The sequence below is a fragment of the Engraulis encrasicolus genome, chromosome 4 (assembly GCF_034702125.1).
Source record: "Engraulis encrasicolus isolate BLACKSEA-1 chromosome 4, IST_EnEncr_1.0, whole genome shotgun sequence".
Lineage (NCBI taxonomy): Eukaryota > Metazoa > Chordata > Actinopteri > Clupeiformes > Engraulidae > Engraulis > Engraulis encrasicolus.
In genome coordinates this window covers 20,705,484-20,725,483 of record NC_085860.1, presented here as the reverse complement: position 1 = coordinate 20,725,483, position 20,000 = coordinate 20,705,484, and the positions used below count along the sequence as shown (strand labels likewise).

At 44.4% G+C, this 20,000-nt stretch overlaps 1 protein-coding gene across 2 annotated transcripts; it reads left to right on the top strand.

Annotated features, from left to right (window-relative positions):
• The first annotated feature begins 4,603 nt into the window (after positions 1-4,603).
• Positions 4,604-13,514, top strand: LOC134447413 (UDP-glucuronosyltransferase 2B20-like). 2 transcript variants are annotated; one of them, XM_063196863.1, is made up of 7 exons: positions 4,604-4,787; positions 5,337-6,068; positions 7,015-7,166; positions 9,990-10,121; positions 10,640-10,727; positions 11,289-11,508; positions 12,199-13,514. In XM_063196863.1, exons 2-7 carry the CDS (start codon positions 5,342-5,344, stop codon positions 12,482-12,484), a joined length of 1,605 nt encoding a protein of 534 aa, XP_063052933.1. In that variant the 5' UTR covers positions 4,604-4,787; positions 5,337-5,341; the 3' UTR covers positions 12,485-13,514. The 2 variants fall into 2 exon arrangements, with proteins under 2 accessions (XP_063052933.1, XP_063052932.1); XM_063196862.1 differs by having other exon boundaries at positions 5,340-6,068; positions 12,199-13,513.
• Positions 13,515-20,000: the final 6,486 nt, after the last annotated feature.

Genomic DNA, 20,000 nt, shown 5'->3' with positions numbered 1-20,000 from the left:
CTCCCTACCACCCCCTGGGGGGCTGTAGAGCCCCCGATGAGAAACACTACCCTCCTCTGCATTCCTCCTGTACACAAACCTTCAGCAACCCCTCCGCCTCTGACGTAGCACCCACGTCCTAAAACTTCGTGTAGACCTGAAATAACCTACGCTACCTGAGAAGCCGGGGTCACTGAGGAAGTTTCGACATGAATTCACTTTATTCGCTCTGGGAGTGACATTGACATGTTTTATTTAGCTAATCACTTGTCAGCCTGGGACATTCAGAGATATGAACATTCCAATTGGTTATTAGCTTTGGATGCTCAGGTCGCTTCGCTCCCGGCGAAGTCGCTTTTGTTGCTTTATTCACTTAATTTGCCGACCCTCCATAGAGAAGTAATGACTTTCGTCGCTCAGGTAGCGTAGGTGGCACTTGGTGTTCATTCAAAACTCTTCTGAGCACATATACACCTCACCCTCCAAAAAGCCTCCACCTTACTCCAATCCCAAAGCCTCCACCTCACCCCATCCCAAAGCCTCCACCATACCCCCATCCCATATTCAAAGCCTCCACGTTACTCCCATCCCAAAGTCCCCACCTCACCCTCATATTCAAAGCCCCCACCTGACCCCCCTCCCATATTCGAAGTCCCCACCATACCCCCATCCCATATTCAAAGCCTCTACCTCATCCCCACCCCAATATCCCCACCTTACCCCCTCCCCAAAGTCCCCATCTTACCCCCACCCCAAAAGTCCCCACCTCACCCCCATTCCAGCTCAGGTAGCTGAAGAAGAAGAGGAACATCATGCTGCTGGAACAGTATGCCCCCCCCCCCCAACCCAGTTGCACGTATGGTGTACGCCTCCGCAGTTACCCTAACCAGAGGCAGATGAAAACCAAAACAAACGCTACAAAGCGTAACTACCCCGCGGGCATTTACAGTACGTACAGGTTTGGCTCCACAAGCAAGCAAGCCTCAAACAGCCCTCATTACACATAACCGACAGTGAGAGAGAGAGAGGCAGGCAGACTCCCAGGAGAGGGAACGCCAGGATTGAGCCTATTGTTGGATCTGAGGCCTGGATCATGCCAGCAATGAACATGTCGCTTGTCTCACCACAAAGCAAAAGCTCTGCTTTCAGGGTTCAAAGGAGCATGTGCCGTGCCGTGTGGTGTGTGAGCGTTTGCTTTCTTGTCCTGAAAATGCCTCACCCAGAAATCTGAGGTGCTTTGGTTTGATGTGCACGTGTGTTACCTATGGCAACGTCAGTGTGTGGACCATATGGTACCTCCGTTGTGTGTGTGTGTGTGTGTGTGTGTGTGTGTGTGTGTGTGTGTGTGTGTGTGTGTGTGTGTGTGTGTGTGTGTGTGTGTGTGTGCTTACGTGTGTGTGAAATGGATGGATGGCTTAAACTAAAGGCTAGAGATGTTTGAATGCATACTATTGAATCAACGATATGAATGCAGTACTGCTGAAAAAGATACTGTACATGTATACAAATAAGACTCATACCAAGCTGATACAGTATTTTGCATCACATTTCTTTGTATGTCTCAAAATTGTATTTATTGTTCGATTTGTCCTCACAAACTTCTCATTTCCCAAATAGGTTAGCAACGTAAATAACAAAAAAAATCAAAAAAACAAAACAAAACATAGACAACAACAATTGCAGGATGTCATTAAGTGGGTGGGACAGAGGGAAAATTCAATCCAATCCCTCCATCCAATCCTGGATAGCTATCTGCCTTGTTTCGAGCATTTCTAGCTGAGGTGCTACAAAAGACGTAGTGTTCTGCATTCTCAGACATTAACAAGGGGTGACAAAGGACGCAGTATCACATGTCCCAAGCAGCCTCTGACCACTATTGTAGTAGCTGCTGCTACCGAAACTTCTCAGCTCGGTCACACACACTCTCATACACGCCCGTGAACCTGTCCTTCACTGGTAAGGCCTTAACCTTTGCTCTGATTTTCCTTTGTTTACTGATTCCAGGTGACCTTTTTTTGCAGGACACGGGTTAATCAGCATTCATGTTCCACAACAGCAGGCAATTTAGTGACTTGTTTGTGTCTTGATTAGCAAGAGATTTGATTTACTGAATTAAACTTTGTGTTCAAGGGAAGTTTTTTATTGGACCTTAGTATAGTACATTTGGACTAAATTACAAGAAGAGGGATGGATTGTCTGACATGGATGAGTAAAAGGAAAAGTTCACTAGCGAAAGCACATGACCACTCTCTCTGTTGGTCGTCACAGCTACAGCAAGAGAAGAGGCACAGCTGTTTTGGCATAGCAACTCAAACAGGAAATACCAGGAGCAGTAAATACAGTAAGCAGTGCACAGGGACGGAGCATGACTCCAGGGGCCCCTGGGCCTGACAACAAGAATGCCCTCCCTCCATGGGTGTTGCTTGTTTACAACTTTTTTCAGAGTTTTAGGCCAGATGTGAGAGTCTATGTTTACGGGAGTTTGGAGGGTAGTCCCCAGAGCAAATGTGGAAATACAGTTGTTAAAAGTGAGATTATAACGCATTATGGGAATGGAAATATAGAACATTGGGTTTCAGGGCCCCCTTGACTCTTCACAATCTGTCCTTGCTGCTCAGTTGTAATTTTACAGAGTCTGAGAGTGGACCAGTTAGGCCAACCTCTCTCCACATTACATGGGATGGATGAATTTGAGACCCTTCACAGTGTTAGCAGTGTTTTCAAAATTCTTAAAGGCCAACTTCCGATAAAACTCAGTTTTACTCACTCCTTTCGAAGATCGGACGGTCACCCCAAGTTAAACTCACTTGCAAGGCTCTCATAGCGGTGCGTCAACTCTCCTGGCTGTGTTTCCCGGTGTTTCCCAATTTACATCAATAATGCAGAGAAACGAGCGAATCACGAAAGCCTTTCTGTGTTTCGTCACGTCGAAAGAAGGCGTTGCCCACAAAGGTTTATATCGACCCATTTATCTAAAAACATGTCGAGTAATTTTTTTCTGCTTGTTTTCAAAACAAGCAACGTCTGGTGGTCCGAAACATAGCTTAGCTTAGCTATCAGCTGGTTGCTACTCTCAGGTACACACACAGCACAAAGCCTCATACATAAAGCCTGCTCACTCCGGTTGCTCCGTGCCTACAGCTCGCCTAGGGGTCGCTGTCGAAAGAGCACAGCCCTGAATGGAGCCTGCACGCCTCCGTTGGCGCCCCTATAGTGCAGTACCCTCCGGGGAAGTGGCGACTCTGTTTCCCATTACATTCTCTCCCAAGGCTGGAGGACTGAGCCAATCAGAGACGCGTTTCTTTGAGAGCAGGAGGAGTGAGCCAATCAGAGACGCATTTCCACGAGAAACACGGAACACTCTCTCGTTTCTCCACAAGCCACCTTGCCAGCTTGCAAAAACGTCTTGAAACAAAGCAACCAGAACGTTTTTTAAAACAGGACCAACGCGTAACACATTCAATAACAATTGGGAACACGGCAATATTAATTAAATTACGTTGAGAGGCGATCTTTAAGCAATCTGTTGCTATGCCAACAGGTACTGGCAAGTAAACAAATTAGCAATTGTTTGTAAAGACTCACAAATAGACACAGGCTCTCTCTCTGTCTCTGAGTGTGTGTGTGTGTGTGTGCGTGTGTGCGTGCGTGCGTGCGTGCGTGCGTGCGGGCATGTGTGCATGCGTGCGGGCATGCGTGTGTGCGGGCATGCGTGCGCGCGTGCGGGCATGCATGCGTGTGTGCGCATGCGCGAGAGATCACCATTCATTCAGCTGCACATTTTTTGGACACATCTTTTCTTATGTATCAACCACCCCTGCCCCGAGCACTGCTACTCTAGCAGCAAGCAGTCCAGAGAGGGTTCAAGCTATTATTGGGTGTGATATTTCCACCCAGCCTCTAAAACCCTCAAAACCAACCAATTTAGCAAGGTGACCAAGGCACAGACAGGTGCTATGTGTGTGTGTGCGTGTGTGTATGAGGGGTTGGGGGTGTACAGAGCAGGTGTAGGCAGGTGTGGGTCACCTGCAAGGAAGAACGGTGATAGCCCTGCACACACACACGCACACACACGAAAGTACATGCACACATGCTGTAACCCCCCTCAATCTCTTTCTCTCTCAGCCCTGAACTGCCCCCTTCTCTCTCTCTCTCTCTCTCTCTCTCTCTCTCTCTCTCTCTCTCTCTCTCTCTCTCTCTCTCTACCCATCCACACTGCACTCCATCCCCTTGGGATCTCATGCAAGAATGTGTGAAATGTGAAAAGAGTGTTGTGTAAGAGTGCAAGGGAAAAAAACCTAATACACTACATCTGTACATAATGAAAAAAAACTCAGAGAACATCCTAACATGCAAATACGATGATGGCTCAAGATAAATGTCATCAAGCCTTAGCCTAGCATGGAATGTGCGGAGGAATTGAAATATGTGAATATTGTTGCACTGAGGCCCGATTACATGAGCAGTTCAAAAGTCTCTTCAGGCATGTGTTAATCATTACCACTCACGTGACCCGCGAACCAATCTCTGGAGGATTTACTCTGGTCAAAACACAAGCTTTTGACAAAACCTCAGAGTGTGGGAGCGAGAGAGAGAGAGAGAGAGAGAGAGAGAGAGAGAGAGAGAGAGAGAGAGAGAGAGAGAGAGAGAGAGAGAGAGAAGGAAGAATGAGTGTATGAGAGAAACATTTCAAGAGAGAAAGAGAAAAGGAGGAGATTAAAAGGGAGAGCGACAGAGACCACCTTGTGTTGAGTCTCATGCACGGGACTGAAACGCCATCCTCTACTGGCTGCTCCCGTTCAGAAAAGGTCTGTACAAACACACAGGCGTAACACTCAGTGCATACATAGCCTACTGTACATAGTGTGCTAGTATTGTATACCTGTAATCAACAGTTTGCGATCACTTGTCTTATTTGACTATGATTTTCACCCAATTCTCTTTCATTTGAAAGATACACACTTGCCTGGCTTGTCAGCAAGACTACCATACACCTGAGTATAGTAGACATACTGTTATAAGCACAGGATTTAGAAGCAAAGGTTTGGTTTGAGAGATGTTTCACGAATAATGATGAAATGTCTTTTTCATGTAAATTATGAACTGTAGTTTATTTACTGTGACTTTGTGAAACATGTAAGTGCAAATGACAATCAACTAAACTTCACTCATCTACAAACTATTTACAGTAAGTGATTTTTATGACAGAATGTCATATGAATGAATTGTATGTTGAATGAGAGAAACCATAAATATTTGTAGTAATTTATTGTCATTGTAAACACGAAAAAAAGTAATTTCAGTGTACAATCGTCTCCCCTAAAACATGCATATAATGTCATGCTCTCCTCTCCCAGTAGAGATGGCCTGTGTGACCTCTGACCTGGGAGTGCTACTGCTGCTCCTATTGGTTGGTGGAGTTCCGCAGACGCACGGGGGGCGAATTCTGATCATCCCGGGCGAGTTCAGCCACTGGAAGAACATGCGGGTCATCGTGGACGCCCTGGTGGAACGCAACCACACCGTCACGGTTCTAATCAACACCGGGTCGCCGACCATTGACCCCACGCGCCAGGAGAAGTTTCAGATCCGTCAGTACTTCGTCCCCATGCAACAAGAAGACATGAACAAAGTTTGGGACGAATTCATAGAATACTGGAGGTACCAGAGGAATGGAACGATCCAGCAGTCGTTCTCTGCAGCAAAGGGTATCATGAACACTTTCTTCGGCTACCTAACTGTCGTTTGTAGAGGACTGACTGGAAACGAGACCCTTGTGGCAAAGCTGAAAGAACATAAATACGACGTCGTCCTCAGTGACCCTTTCACTCCCTGCGGTGACCTGTTGGCGGACTTGCTGGACGTGCCTTACATCATTGTGCTGAGGAACACCTTTGGCTACACACTGGAGAGGATGTGCGGTCAGATGCCAACGCTTCCCTCCTACGTGCCCTGCAACCCCATCACGGCCACAGATCAGATGAACTTCTCAGAGAGGATGAGCAACTTTATCCGCTATGCCACTCACTCTGCCTTGTTCTACTTCCACACGTCAACGCAGATGAACAAGGTCTACAGTGAAGTTAAAGGTATGGCCATAGCATGTGACCCATTGTATGTAGAGTAGTAGAGTAGAGTAAAGTAATTTTATTTATTAATCCAGAGGGAAATTAAGGTGTCTGACAGCTCACATAGATACATAGATACAAGACATACACAAAGACCTAATACACATTATTGCACATTGCAGTAAACATATAGCAATGTGACCCATGCATGCCCATGTTGGTGTTTCTGTCAGGAATTGGTTTTCTTTTCACAGTGTTTACTTTGCACACAATGTTGGTTTGTTGACCTTTTTTGGCCGCTGTTTGGCAGTGGGTCCCCTCTACACAATGTGAATCGCATAAAAGAAAACAAAATCATGATGTCTGTATGCGTGACTTGCATAAATGCAGAGTTTCTTTTCTCAATATTTGAACACACATCCACTACTCTAAAGTTTTATTTAAGTATTACTTTTTTAAGTTTACTTTTCTGAATACAGTATTTGACAAATACTGTTTTCATTTATTGATCAGTATTACAGTATTATATTCTTTATGCAGGATATGCATACAACTCCAATGAATAGTTCATTAACTTCTTATAGAGTCTATTCTTGTCAAGTGGAGAACTAAGACCTGACTAACATTTTATAGCTGTAGCCTCTTTGTGTAGATAAGCCCACCAACGGACCCGCTCAGTCTTTGTGTAATATCTCATGTAAATCAGAATAACATTGCTATGACATTGCAGAGAGCCTTCAGTAACAGATCAAAACCTGGCATCACCAACCTTGCTACAGGGGCTCTGCACAAACATGGACACAACAGTGGATACTGACTACAAGGTCAACAGACCTACATATTGTGCAAATGCCCAATCAGGCGAGCTATACATGATTTAAAAAGCATGGTAGCACGTATCCTATCCTCAAGGGAATTATACAAAGTAGATGATTTAATTTCCATGTTGTACCTCTCGGCAAAACAGGGGAACCAGCGGACATGTGTGAAGTGCTGGGCAGGAAGGCAGACCTGTGGCTTCTGCGCTCCAACTGGGAGTGGGACTACCCGAGACCCTTCCCACCAAATTTCATCTTCATTGGCGGCCATCACTGCAAACCTGCTAAACCTCTGCCAGTGGTAAGAATTACAGGACTAACTGCAAGGAATATGCACAACCAGGGAGCTATGTATGTGAATGTTGTTAACTATTAACAAGGCCGACAGGCGGACAACAGATGCGTCCCTCTATGCCAGTTCCAACCTTTCCCCCCCCCAAAACGCCCCGCTGGCCTCCTCCTAACCTGTCAACGCCCACCCCCCTCTGAGGATGTGCTTTTTGTTTATTGGTCATAGCCTATTGCCCATGGAAACTCCAAATAATGTGGCAGGCAGTGAAATGACGAGACAAAGCTTTATATTTTGCAGTTTAGACTATAATAAGGTCATCATGCTTGGATTTGGAAAAGAAGCATCTAATTTCAAATTTCACATAGATCAAGTGGCTACATTACAAATGACCAGATATTATTAGTACTAGGTTATTTATCAACCTTTAGTAGGCTATCACGCCATTTCAGCGTCATGTGCATGTGGGAAAGAAACTAAACATCGCCAAATAGCCTAATAAATAAATAAAACCGTTTGGGTGAATCATGCGCTATGGGTTCACCCTTTGGATGCATTGTGCGCTTAATTTTCAATGCCAGCTTTTTACCGTCAAGGCACAAAGCAGTGAGCTTCAGTGGCAGAGTTTACCAAATTCATACGACTGCAAACCAATGAAGCAAAAGACGCGTTCTGTCCCGTGCTCTCTCTGAGCGCAAGGGAAAGCACCTGTGAGGTCCACGCGCCCGCCAGCAGAAAACGACTCTCCCTTGCAATATGCCCGAGAACATCAGTAACACAGCGTATGTGAAATGCAAATGGCCCATCTGTCTACTAGTTCGAGAACACTGACTACTCACTGAAACGTAGTGGCAGAATGTTTGCAAACTCACGTTTAGAGGAAGAGCTGTAGCGCTGCTGGTCGCCTGTCAACTTATTACGGTTCCATGTCGTGGAGCGTTATGCAATGCAAACGCCCCTCTATCCGAGCACAAACATCTGTGTGAAATACTGCCTGCCGACTTCTAAATCGTTCATTTCCATTCTGATGAACCAAAATAGCTGCAGAACGCGACACTATCAGCCGAAGTGTAGGCCTATCACAAGACCGTGAACATGAAGTGACACTCACAGTGGTGTTGGTGTGCTGTGGAGAAGGAACGAAGTTGCCTACCACTGTCCAAACGAAAAACAATGCCGAAAATTGAATGCACCCCTCAGTTGTCTCACAATGCAATCAGCTTAGCCTTGCCGGTTTGGTAACATATCGTATACGTTTTGACACGCATTCGCTCCAGGCCAAAATGCCTCTCTGCCTCCGCCTTGTGGACACAGGAAGGAACAATTGAAGGAATGCGTTTCAGACAGCGTTTCAGACAAGACAGCGTTTCAGACAAGGAATGCGTTTCAGACGGACGGACGGACGGACAGCGGACGGACAGACCCTCTTATAGAGATGCTGGGACGCATCTAAAAATGTTGAACAAGATATAAAAAATATGGCTTTTTAGTTAAATTACATGTAAACGAGGCTTTCATTTCAACAGTCCACATAGAAATTACATAAATGTTGTGGAGTTTGCTAAAATACCATTTAGTTGCATACTCATTGTTTACAGACTTCACCTTAATTACCTTAACAACCCAACCCTAGACGCTAGTCTGAAGTACCGGTTGGCACAGTTTCAACAGATAGGTTCACAATAGACTCAGCATATTGTATGTTTTTACTGATGACATCCTAATGGACTAGCACCACCCAAATAATCTGTTGGCAAGGCTCTTGTTTTTGTCGAGGAAATGCAAAACACCGACATCTGGACTAATTAACTAAAATAGGCCCATCAGAGGGCATGCCACAGTTTGACTTAAATGGTTGACACCAGTGGCCCAGCACTTGAAGGTCATACTGTTCTCATTTGTCTTTGCGCCAAGAATATTTTTTGGCCCAACAGGGGTGCCGCCAAAATATAGTGATGATCTACGTAGACATTAATTAAGTTCTGTGAGGGCCCTTGGAAATGTACCTAGCTTTCCCCTATCTTACATCATCCACAAGCACCATGAGGTGTCATCAGAGGTCAGAACTGCATCTTGGGGTGCCCAGAAACTGTGAACTTTTCTGCCATTACCATTTTAATTATGGGAAGCATCAGAACAGGAAAAGAAAGGATTTGTGGTCATACCCTTATATGTAAACCATACTTGGGTCATAATTTAAGCCAAAAGGTAAAATGTCTCTAGATGCCCTGGCTGATAGTGCTCTGGACAGGAGAAACATTCAATCTGAAACACCCTAACAGTTCTCCCAGGTGTGATCGAGAGCTTAAAGCCAGGCTCAAACTACACAACTCCCGATTTTAGTGTCAGTTTGCGCCACACACAAAAAGAGAATTGCGACTGTCAATCTTATACCTGATCATTAACACCCGAGACAGAACCCAACGTTCTATTTCGATTCGTAAATATCAAACAGTGTTCAATATCTACGATTTGAGATCGGCGACACTTTGAACCAGCAAAATTCTATCTTGTAACGTCGGACACAATGAGGAAATCTTGCCCGACAATCCCTCGCTATAGTTGTGCGGGGTAATGTTCCATCGATAGTCATAAGGGTTGTTTTTAGCTGAGAATAGGTACAATAGTCGTGTAGTTTGAGCCTGGCTTAAGTCACGCCCCTTGAGGTAGGGCTAATGGAACCTATGCACTGATCTACACTATACATGAAATAGATACTCAACCATGTGCAGAGTGTGAAGATGTTTCCTCTGTCAGTTCTGGCTTTCTTTTTTATTTAGCAGCTGTCTTGGATGGTCTAGGGGTTTGATTGTGGGTGGATTTGTCTTTTTTCAGGACTTGGAGGAGTTTGTGCAGAGCTCAGGAGACGATGGCGTTGTTGTGTTTACATTTGGTTCCCTCTACAAGAACCTCACACCTGAGAGGAGAGACATGTTTCTCACAGCTTTTCAACAGATCCCACAGAAGGCATGTGATGTATTTCTAATGCTTTTTTGGTTGACTGAAATCCCTGTTTGGTGATAGTTGTAAACTAAGTTACAACTTAAAATCAGAACACATACACTGCCCTACAAAGCAAAAAGGCAGTAACTGCATTGTTGTGGAAATTGAGTTACTATAACTTTAATTACATATATATCAAAGTTTAAATTTAAATAAAATGATTCATCTGCATAAAAAGTGGTAATATAAAGTAACAAAACTGCTGCATGTCAATAATCTCCCCAAAACTACTTAGACTAGATTGCAGTATCATTTTAAAGTCAATTTACTCAGTTTGGAGCTCTGTGCAGTTACTGCCTTTTTGCTTTGTAGGGCAGCAAAATGAATGTCAATCTCAACAGACTTCAGCACAACAGTAACTGTTGTGCTGAAGTCTGTTGAGATTGACATTCATTTTGCTTCTGCTATGGAGGTTCAAAGATGTTGACACACTACCTTATGTTGACCCAAAAGTGTAACAAAGTGTTGATGCAATTTTTCAGGTTATATGGGGATTTAATGGAGAAAGACCACAGCATCTTCCTCCAAATGTACGAATCTACAAATGGATTCCTCAGAATGACTTGCTTGGTGAGTGAGAACATTTATTGTCGCAAAAGGGCGCGCTCAACTGGAGTAAAATAAATAACTTTGGGTGCGCGAAAACACTGCAAACTTAAAGAGGTGAATGTCCGCACTCACAAGCTGAGTCTCATTATTTAGTTATTAAATACCACCATGTCCACAAGCAGACACATACCCATGATAGCTTAAGAGACAAAACACATCTGCTTGTGGACATGGTGGTATTAAATAAATAAATAATGAGACTTAGCTCATGATTACGGATTGTCTCCTTAACGAGAAAATGTATTCCCGTCCAAAGAGATATCAATCACTGATTGTTTAGGGCTTATCTATGCCCTATGTCATGCAAAACAAAGCTAACTCCTCTCTTCAACATACTGTATTCTTTGATACAAGTATGCCTTATGTACTGTATATGTTGATATGTCTTTAGCAAGGTTCCTATTTGTATGTTGTTTATATCCTATATTTTGTTCTTCTATGAAGCTTTGGCTATATAAACAACACAATCTAAGTATAAAGTAATGTAATACACAAATACTATTTTTACACCCTCTCACAAAGGCCATCCAAAGACCAAAGCGTTCATCACGCACGGAGGCTCAAATGGTCTATATGAGGCCATCTACCATGGGGTGCCACTGGTGGGAATCCCAATGTTTGCAGACCAACCTGACAACATTTTCATCCTGGAGAAGAAAGGCGCAGCTGTTCAGCTGGACTTCTACTCTATGGACTCTAGTGACCTGGTCAAAGGTCTACAGGCGGTCATAAACAACCCATTGTAAGTATACAGACTACTGTATGTAGCCTACTTCTTTGTGCAGATCGGCCTGCCGGTCGGCCCGTTTATTCTTTGCTGAAAGGGCTCAACTACAGCATAACCACATTGCTATGCCATTACTGAGAGCCTTAAGTAACAGATTAAGAGTTGGTTATTTCAATTTTGGCAACATATACCACAGCCTGATATGATTAACATGCTGAACTCAAAAGCAAAACCCACTCAAAAACTAAAAACAGGCTTGTACACTCATTACTGAAAAGACTCAACTAAATCATATTGCTATGACATTAGCCTTAATAAACAGATTAAGTTACTGACCATTAAAACCCAAAATGAACCAGACCAAGTAAATCCATAATTTCTGGAGACCTTAAGATCCAGTTAATGTAATTCACTGTATGATGTGTTTAAGGAATAATCAATTGGAATGCATAATTTGAATGTACAAATTTAGCAGCATTTACCACAGTCTCATAATTGATTGATTGCTAATGATTGACTGAAATAAACAACATTGCTATGACACTACCAAGAGCCTTAAGTACCAAATTAAGACTTAGTCATTACAACTTTGGTGGCAGTAAGGCAATTACATAAGTTATGCACAAAGCGGTTAATGTTGGCTATGAATGTTATCGTATAGGACTCGTATGGCGTTTTTAACTAGAGCTGCACTTTTTTCTGCAGGTACAAAGAGAATATAATGAGGCTGTCCCGCCTCCATCACGACCAGCCAATGAGACCCTTGCACCGAGCTGTGTTCTGGATCGAGTTTGTGATGCGTAACAGAGGAGCCAAACACCTGCAGGTTCAGGCCCACAACCTCACCTGGTATCAGCTTCGCTGTCTGGATGTCTTCCTCTTCCTGTTAACCATCGCTGTGCTGGTCGGTTGGCTGATCCTTCTGATGCTTCGATTTTGTGTACGAAAGTGCTTTGGGAAACGTCAACAAGGCAAGACAAAAGCAGAATGAGCTTTGAACTTATGAGTTTTTGGATTACGGGGAACATCAGGACAAAACAGAAATCAGGAGGAAAGAGTTGGTAGTCATTGGTCAGCATCACTTGTGCCAGTGAGTGTATGTAAGTCTCATGCATAATGAGAAGAAAATGTTATTAATGTTGCATCACAGTACATCAGGACATGAAGAACTATGAAACCCTCTATGAAATTGAATATTGTGAATATTCTCTTCAATATTATTGATGCACTTAAAACACATCACTGTGCTTTCTGGATAAGCTAGAATGGAGCGAAATCACTGCAATGTGTCATGTAATGATTATCATGTTACATTAAACTGAAGACTGTCACTTTCGCACAGTTAAAAATGGAGTGTTACTGTAATTCAACACTCAGAGAGCACCCTGGGACCAGATACCCTTTTTTCTATGCATTCCACCTCACCTACTCCACAAACTATTTCAGATAATGTATACAGTAATAATAACAAATCATAAAATCCAAGAACTGAACATCAAGGTTATTACACATATGGAACATGACATCACATCATTCACACATAATTTCCATCGCCTGCCATCTGGAAAATGTTGAGTGCATAGGATGAGTGTAGACTGAAGTGCCTATACAAGACAGGATGCATTCATTTAAGGGGAATACTGGTGGGGTTTAACAGCTAATGGAGGTGTGGAGAAACACAAAAGACTTTGGAGAGGAGAGACTGTGGGTCGTGTGGTGTGGGGTGGGGTTGGAGGTCTGTAGGATTGAAGAGGAAGAGGAGGAGGAAGAAGGAAGATGGCAAGGGAGAAGAAGCATAGTATCACTTTTGAGCAGAAATTTCGGTAACACTTTATTTTAGGGATACATCTATAAGCACTTATACATACAATGTTAATGCCTGCATAAGTAACTTGTAAGGTATGTAAGCAAACACTAAGGCCTACTAGGTCCTTACTAAGGTTAAATTGGTAATAAATCCCTTATTGTGCATGAACAAGACATTTGCGAATATCTCAAGTATCTCTGAGTTCTTTATTCATTTTAAAATATGAATCGGTACTGCTGATGCGTCTCCATGAATATACGCGTATAATAAATTATTTAGTAACCAACTTCAATGTTGAAATTGTTATTTATTTAGAAAATAGTGATTTATAATAGGAGGATGATAGGAGGGAGATGATAGGATGGATGATAGGAGGGAGAGATCATGGAGAGGGTGGCAGTCCGGTGGGTCATGGAAGAGGAGGAGGGCATCTCTCATGGTGGTGTGGAGAATCACTGGTGGCAGACACTCTAGAGCAGGGGTCGGCAATCACGTTTCAAACCTGTGTGTCCAGTAGGCACAAGGATTGGCTGCAAGGACATTCTACCTGTTACTTTTGCCATGTTGCATACCAGTTACTCTTCAGCAAATGTTACAGAATCTGTGCAATTGTGGCATTTTAGTACAACAAGAGGTCTAAAAATAAATGAAATCATAAAATCATGAAAATGAAATCATATTAAAAAATAATAATAATAGGCCCTACCGTGGTTGATATGGTAGGGCATTTGTCTACTATGTGGCCGACTCGGGTTCGGGACCCAGACCAGAGATAATGGCAGGTGAGATTTGCTCCCTGGGCTGCTAATTGCCCATCCCTAGGGCTGGACTGGTAATCTGTCATACAGGGCATTTTCCCAGTGGGCTGGCAGTCCTTTGGGGGAAATGCTATTGTTTTTTGTTTTTGTATTTGTTTTTTCACTTACAGACTGGCCCTCAATTTATATGGTCCAGTGGACTGAGCTACTAATGATATCATAGAAAAGCAGGGCCACGTGTGAGGGGCTAATCTATGATAAATGCATGGGCTGTCTTTTGGTCCCAGTTCAGCCCTGCCTACGCCTGCCCTAGAGAGAGGGTATGGGGAGCAGGGAGTGGAGGTGGAGAGGGAGGAAGAAGAGGCAGAGTAGAAGAGGGAGGTGGAGAGGGAGGAAGAAGAGGCAGAGGAGAAGAAGAGGGAGGTGGAGAAGGAGGAAGAAGGGGCAGAGGAGAAGAAGAGGGAGGTGGAGAAGGAGGAAGAAGGGGCAGAGGAGAAGAAGAGGGAGGTGGAGAAGGAGGAAGAAGAGGCAGAGTAGAAGAAGAGGGAGGTGGAGAAGGAGGAAGAAGGGGCAGAGGAGAAGAAGAGGGAGGTGGAGAAGGAGGAAGAAGGGGCAGAGGAGAAGAAGAGGGAGGTGGAGAAGGAGGAAGAAGGGGCAGAGGAGAAGAAGAGGGAGGTGGAGAAGGAGGAAGAAGAGGCAGAGGAGAAGAAGAGGGAGGTGGAGAAGAAAGAGGAAGGGGAGGCAGAGGAGAAGAAGAGGGAGGTGGAGAAGAAAGAGGAAGGGGAGGCAGAGGAGAAGAAGAGGGAGGTGGAGAAGAAAGAGGAAGGGGAGGCAGAGGAGAAGAAGAGGGAGGTGGAGAAGGAGGAAGAAGGGGCAGAGGAGAAGAAGAGGGAGGTGGAGAAGAAAGAGGAACAAGAGGCAGAGGAGAAGAAGAGGGAGGTGGAGAAGAAAGAGGAAGGGGAGGCAGAGGAGAAGAAGAGGGAGGTGGAGAAGGACAGGAAGGTGCTATGGAGTAAAGAGACCCTAAAGAAGATGTGGATATAGCAGGGTGTGGAGATCCAAAAGAGGTCAAGGAGGAAAAAGAGGTTGGTGGATGAAGAGAAGGACATGGAGAGGAAGAAGTAGTCTTTGATGGTGGTGTGAAGAAACACTAATGGGCACAAGCCTGGAGAGTGTAATGCAGGGGATGGAGAAAAGTTAGGAGGAGGGGATAGGGAGGTAGAGACGGAGGAGAAGGATGGAGGGGGGGTGTAGGAGGAGAGGTAGGAGAAGGATGGAGAGTAAGATAAGGAGGAGGGGGGATGGAGGATGTGAAGGTGGAGGAGCAAGGTGCTTCTTGATGGGGAGTAAGTGAAAGAGTGTGTGTGTGTGTGTGTGTGTGTGGGGGGGGGGGTTGTTGAGGAGGAGAAGGAGGAGGAAAATGTTTTTAGAGCGTTTTTGTAGAAACGGTGTGTTGCCCCTGCCATATTGTCATGGTAGACCAGTGGAGAGGAAGGAAGAAAGGAGGAGGAAGCTGCTTCTAGACATGAGGAGTAAGAGGATGAGAAAGAGAAGGGGGGGGGAGAAGGAAAGGTGCCTCTAGGCATGGGGAGTAAGGTGAGGAGTAGAAGGAGGGGTGGGGGACAGTTAATTGGCGGAGGGGTGAAAGAGAAGGAGAGAGGTGTTTTCAATACAGTTCTGTATACCGTAATGGTGCGGTCGTTTCTGCCATGGCGTAAATTATCCGGTACCAGTGAAGAGGATGGGGAGATAGAGGTGGAGGAAGGTGTTTCCAGGGTTTTGGGGGTTGGGGTGTCGGGGGTGGAGTAGAGGAAGTGAAGAAGGAGGGGGAGGAAATGGCTTCCAACTCCGCTCGGTAGAAACGTCTCGGTGTGTCTACGTGTCTCTGCCATAAATTAGCCTGTACCAGTGAAGAAGTCCCCAGCTGGGTGTCCTGCACAGTCAGAATAATTATATTCACTCCCTTCTGATACCTGCTTTCTCTCTCTCTCTCTCTCTCTCTCTCTCTCTCTCTCTCTCTCTCTCTCTCTCTCTCTCTCTCTCTCTCTCTCTCTCTCTCTCTCTCTCTCTTACTCCTTTTGTCTTATTTTATTTCATTTTTTTCATTTTTGTCTCCCTCTTTCTTTCTCTGTCAGTCCTTCATCTTTCCCTCTCTCCTCTCTTTCTCTCTCTCTCTGCCTATCTCTCTCTTACTCCTTCTTTCTCATTTTATTTCTTTTCGTCTCCCTCTTTCTTTCTGTGTCAGTCCTCCATCTTTCCCTCTCTCCTCTCTCTCTCTTTCTCCTCCACCCTGCTCTCTTTCTTCCTCTCTCCTTTGTCACTTTTCATCCTCTCCTCTGTCACTCGCCGTTTCTTTTCCTGCCTCTTTGTTGCCATCTCTCTTTCTCACTCTTGTTCTCACTTTGTTTCAGTTTCCTCTTTCAGTCTTTCTCTCTCTCTCTCTCTCTCTCTCTCTCTCTCTCTCTCTCTCTCTCTATCTCTCTCTCTCCAATTGGCTCATTGTTTCTCTCACTTCAACCTTCCTCTTTCTTTCTCTCCATCACACTCTCTCTTCCCATCGCTTAGCCTCACCTATTCTTTCTTTCTCTACATCTCTCAGTTCTTAGTTTTGTCATTCTCTGACACTACCACCTACCCACACTCTGACACACACACACACACACACACACACACACACACACACACACACACACACACACACACACACACACACACACACACACACACACACACACACACACGCTCCGTTTCTATTGCTAACTTGTTAGAGTTAGTCTTATCTGACAAAAGGAACTCTCTTCCCTTTCTCTTTCTCTCTTTCATACACAGACACACACACACATGTTCTGTATTGTTTGCCCTGTCACTTTCACACTTTCTTGGCATCGATTCTCTCACACACACAGTGAGAGATACTGTATATGTACACGCCTTACAGTAACTGTCCATAGTGTCTGCTTCCATTAAAATACAGTATATATAAGCCTACTGCTTTTACCAGCCAAAGGCTTACAAGACTTTGTATGCATACAATAGTAGCAAATTATAATACCACTCCTATCCTGTTTAACTCTGCGTCTGACACTGGGGTGCACGGAAAACAGCAAACAAAGGTATATGGCAGCCAATGTTTTCAAAACAGCATCTTATTTAGCTGCTTCCTGCTCGCTGCACTCTGCCCAGGGAAGCTGACAGGGGGGGACAAAGGGGTCAGTTGTCCTGGGCCCAGGGAGACAAGGGGCCCAGGGAGACAAGGGGCACAGGAATGGGTCCTCATTACATTGTATGTATAGTGTGGGGGGGCGCTCTCAGATGACTTTGTCCTGGGCCCAGCCAAAGATGTCAACGGCCCTGGCTCTACCTATTCTACGCTTAATTAATGGCTCGCAGAAGTTGCTTTTTTCCCGCCCTTTTTCGCTGTGCATCACCGTTTTATTATGTTTAGTCCCATTCTGTCTTTTTTATCTTTTGTTTCTTCGTCTCTCTATCCTCTGTCTCTCTTTCTCACACGTGCACATGCGTGCTCTCATACACAATCACACACACACACATGCATGCCTGCACGCATGCACATAAACACACAGATGCACACACAGACGCACACACAGACGCACACACTCTCTCACTCTGACACTGTGTTGTTATTTGTGTGCCTGTGGCATTTCCCCATCTGTGCTTCACTCAGGTTTACTGTACATATGAGCATTCTAACAGTATCTTGTGTTTCCTTGCACCTGAGAAGCCTTGCGAGATTGTCTGAGCAATACTGCCATTGCGTTTGGGGAAAGTGAGAATTCCATAAAGCGTCTCACTCAGGCTCTGTGCCTTCTGTTTGTGTGTGTGTGTGTGTGTGTGTGTGTGTGTGTGTGTGTGTGTGTGTGTGTGTGTGCGTGCGTGTGTGTGTGCGTGCGTGTGTGTGTGAGAGAGAGAGAGTGAAAGAGAGAGAGAGAGAGAGAGAGAGAGATAGAGAGAGAGAGAGAGAGAGAGAGAGAGAGAGAGAGAGAGAGAGAGAGAGGGTGGTGTACTGTATGTGTGTGTGCCTTTATGTGTGTGCCTGTGTGCATATTTACTGTATTTGTGTGCATGTGTTAGTATTTGTGCTTGAAATATAGTTTGATTTCGTCAGTGTGTGTTTTGCTCATAAGGCAAGCTGCTCTGCCTGTGTGCTGCTAGATATTGTGCGGCAAGCACAGACACCTAAATCTAATTGTGCTCGAGCATAATGCACACTGCAAAAGTCGCCGAGAAGGAGAAAATAAAATACTGCAGAAGTAAAAGTAAAAAGTCAACAAGATTAGGGATTCCTCCCCTTCAGTGCATTTCTCTCTCTCTCTCTCTCTCTCTCTCTCTCTCCCTCTTTCTCTTTCTCTCTCTCTCTCTCTTTGCATTACTGTTATTTATTCTCTTCCTCTTTCTTCTTCGGGGGTCATTATACTATGTCTCATTAGCCAAGTGCACAAGCATAGCTTTATATTCACACACGCATGCACACACGCACGCGCGCACACTCACACACACACACAAACACACACATTAGCCGGGTAGCAATATGCCCCGGAATATTCCGAAAAACGGATGCATTGCAAAATGAGGAGGAGGAGGAGGAGTGACCTTGCCCTCCCTCTCTCCCTCCTCCCCAGGCGCGGAGTGGCCGTCGGGAGATCGGGGACTTGTCCCGGTGGGCCGCGGCCGTGAAATGTAATAATGCGGCCGCCCTGCATTCTAAGCCGGCCCTGAAGTCAATAGATTTTTCTTATGAGCACTGACTTCCCACTTTCCACTTCCCTTTTCAAGAGATAAGCTGACTAGCCAGTACTTATACCGTATACCAGACGGCAATACCTCACTGACGGTGTCAAACAGTAAATTGGCCACACCCCTTCTCTACTGATAATTTTCATACACCGTAGATCGCGGAAGTTTACAAGATCTTAGTAACACAGTTTCGTTTTCAGTATCTGAAGAACCTGTGATATGTATATTGGTTACCAAAGGATGGAAATATGAATAAATTACGATTTATTTTCCGATTTCCACACGACTGTTACAGTTTACAGTCTTTCCAGTCCTGATTCACTTGCTCTGTGGTTATTGACTTGGGTTACGAACAGACTCCACCAAGTGGTAAGGAAGATAACTGCACCTAACAGAAGCAAGATAACTGCACCTAACAGAAGCAATGGGTTTTGTTTTGATTTGTTAGACCTACCACTATATCTCCTTATAGTCGAAATAATATTATTATCATACATATATTTATATGTGGTACATTTAGGATGTAGCCTATGTCTGAAGAAGATGGAACAAAATAATTACCACACAAGATTCTGATGTGACCAGTGCTGGGTGTGTAGGCTAATAAGCTGTGGATTAAAGTAGAGTGATTGCAAGAAACAAAGACATTTGCTGCGAGAAGACAGCGTTTTAAGGTAGGCCTACACCGTTTGGTTATACATTTTGTTGACTTATGGTTGTGGTTTGAAGTAGCTAAGTTTGGCATATTTGCTGCATGGTGGGTTTATTGCACAATGTAGACAGACTTTTTGTAAGCTATAGGCTACTATACTATATTTTGTAAGCCTACTCTTCTAAAAATCCCCACACTCAAAACTTTGTGCCCATGCTCATCCTGTCTTCCTTAAACGATATTTCAATTTCAAACTGTCAAAATGACAGTGGAGTGCACATTTGCATGGAACAGTAGCGTGATGTAGCCTAACCTAGGCCTATGAATGCTTTGGACTGTGATGATGGCTCCAGTGGTGTAGTCTACTTTTGAAGTGGGTATATTTGAGCATTTTTTGATGTGTGTATAGTCTACTGTATATATTTGTGCTATTGTAAATAATGGATCAATCCATTTTAAGTGGGTATACTGTAATCCCTGAAATTTTGAAATGGGTGCGTATACCTGCGTTTTACGTAGACTACACCACTGGCTG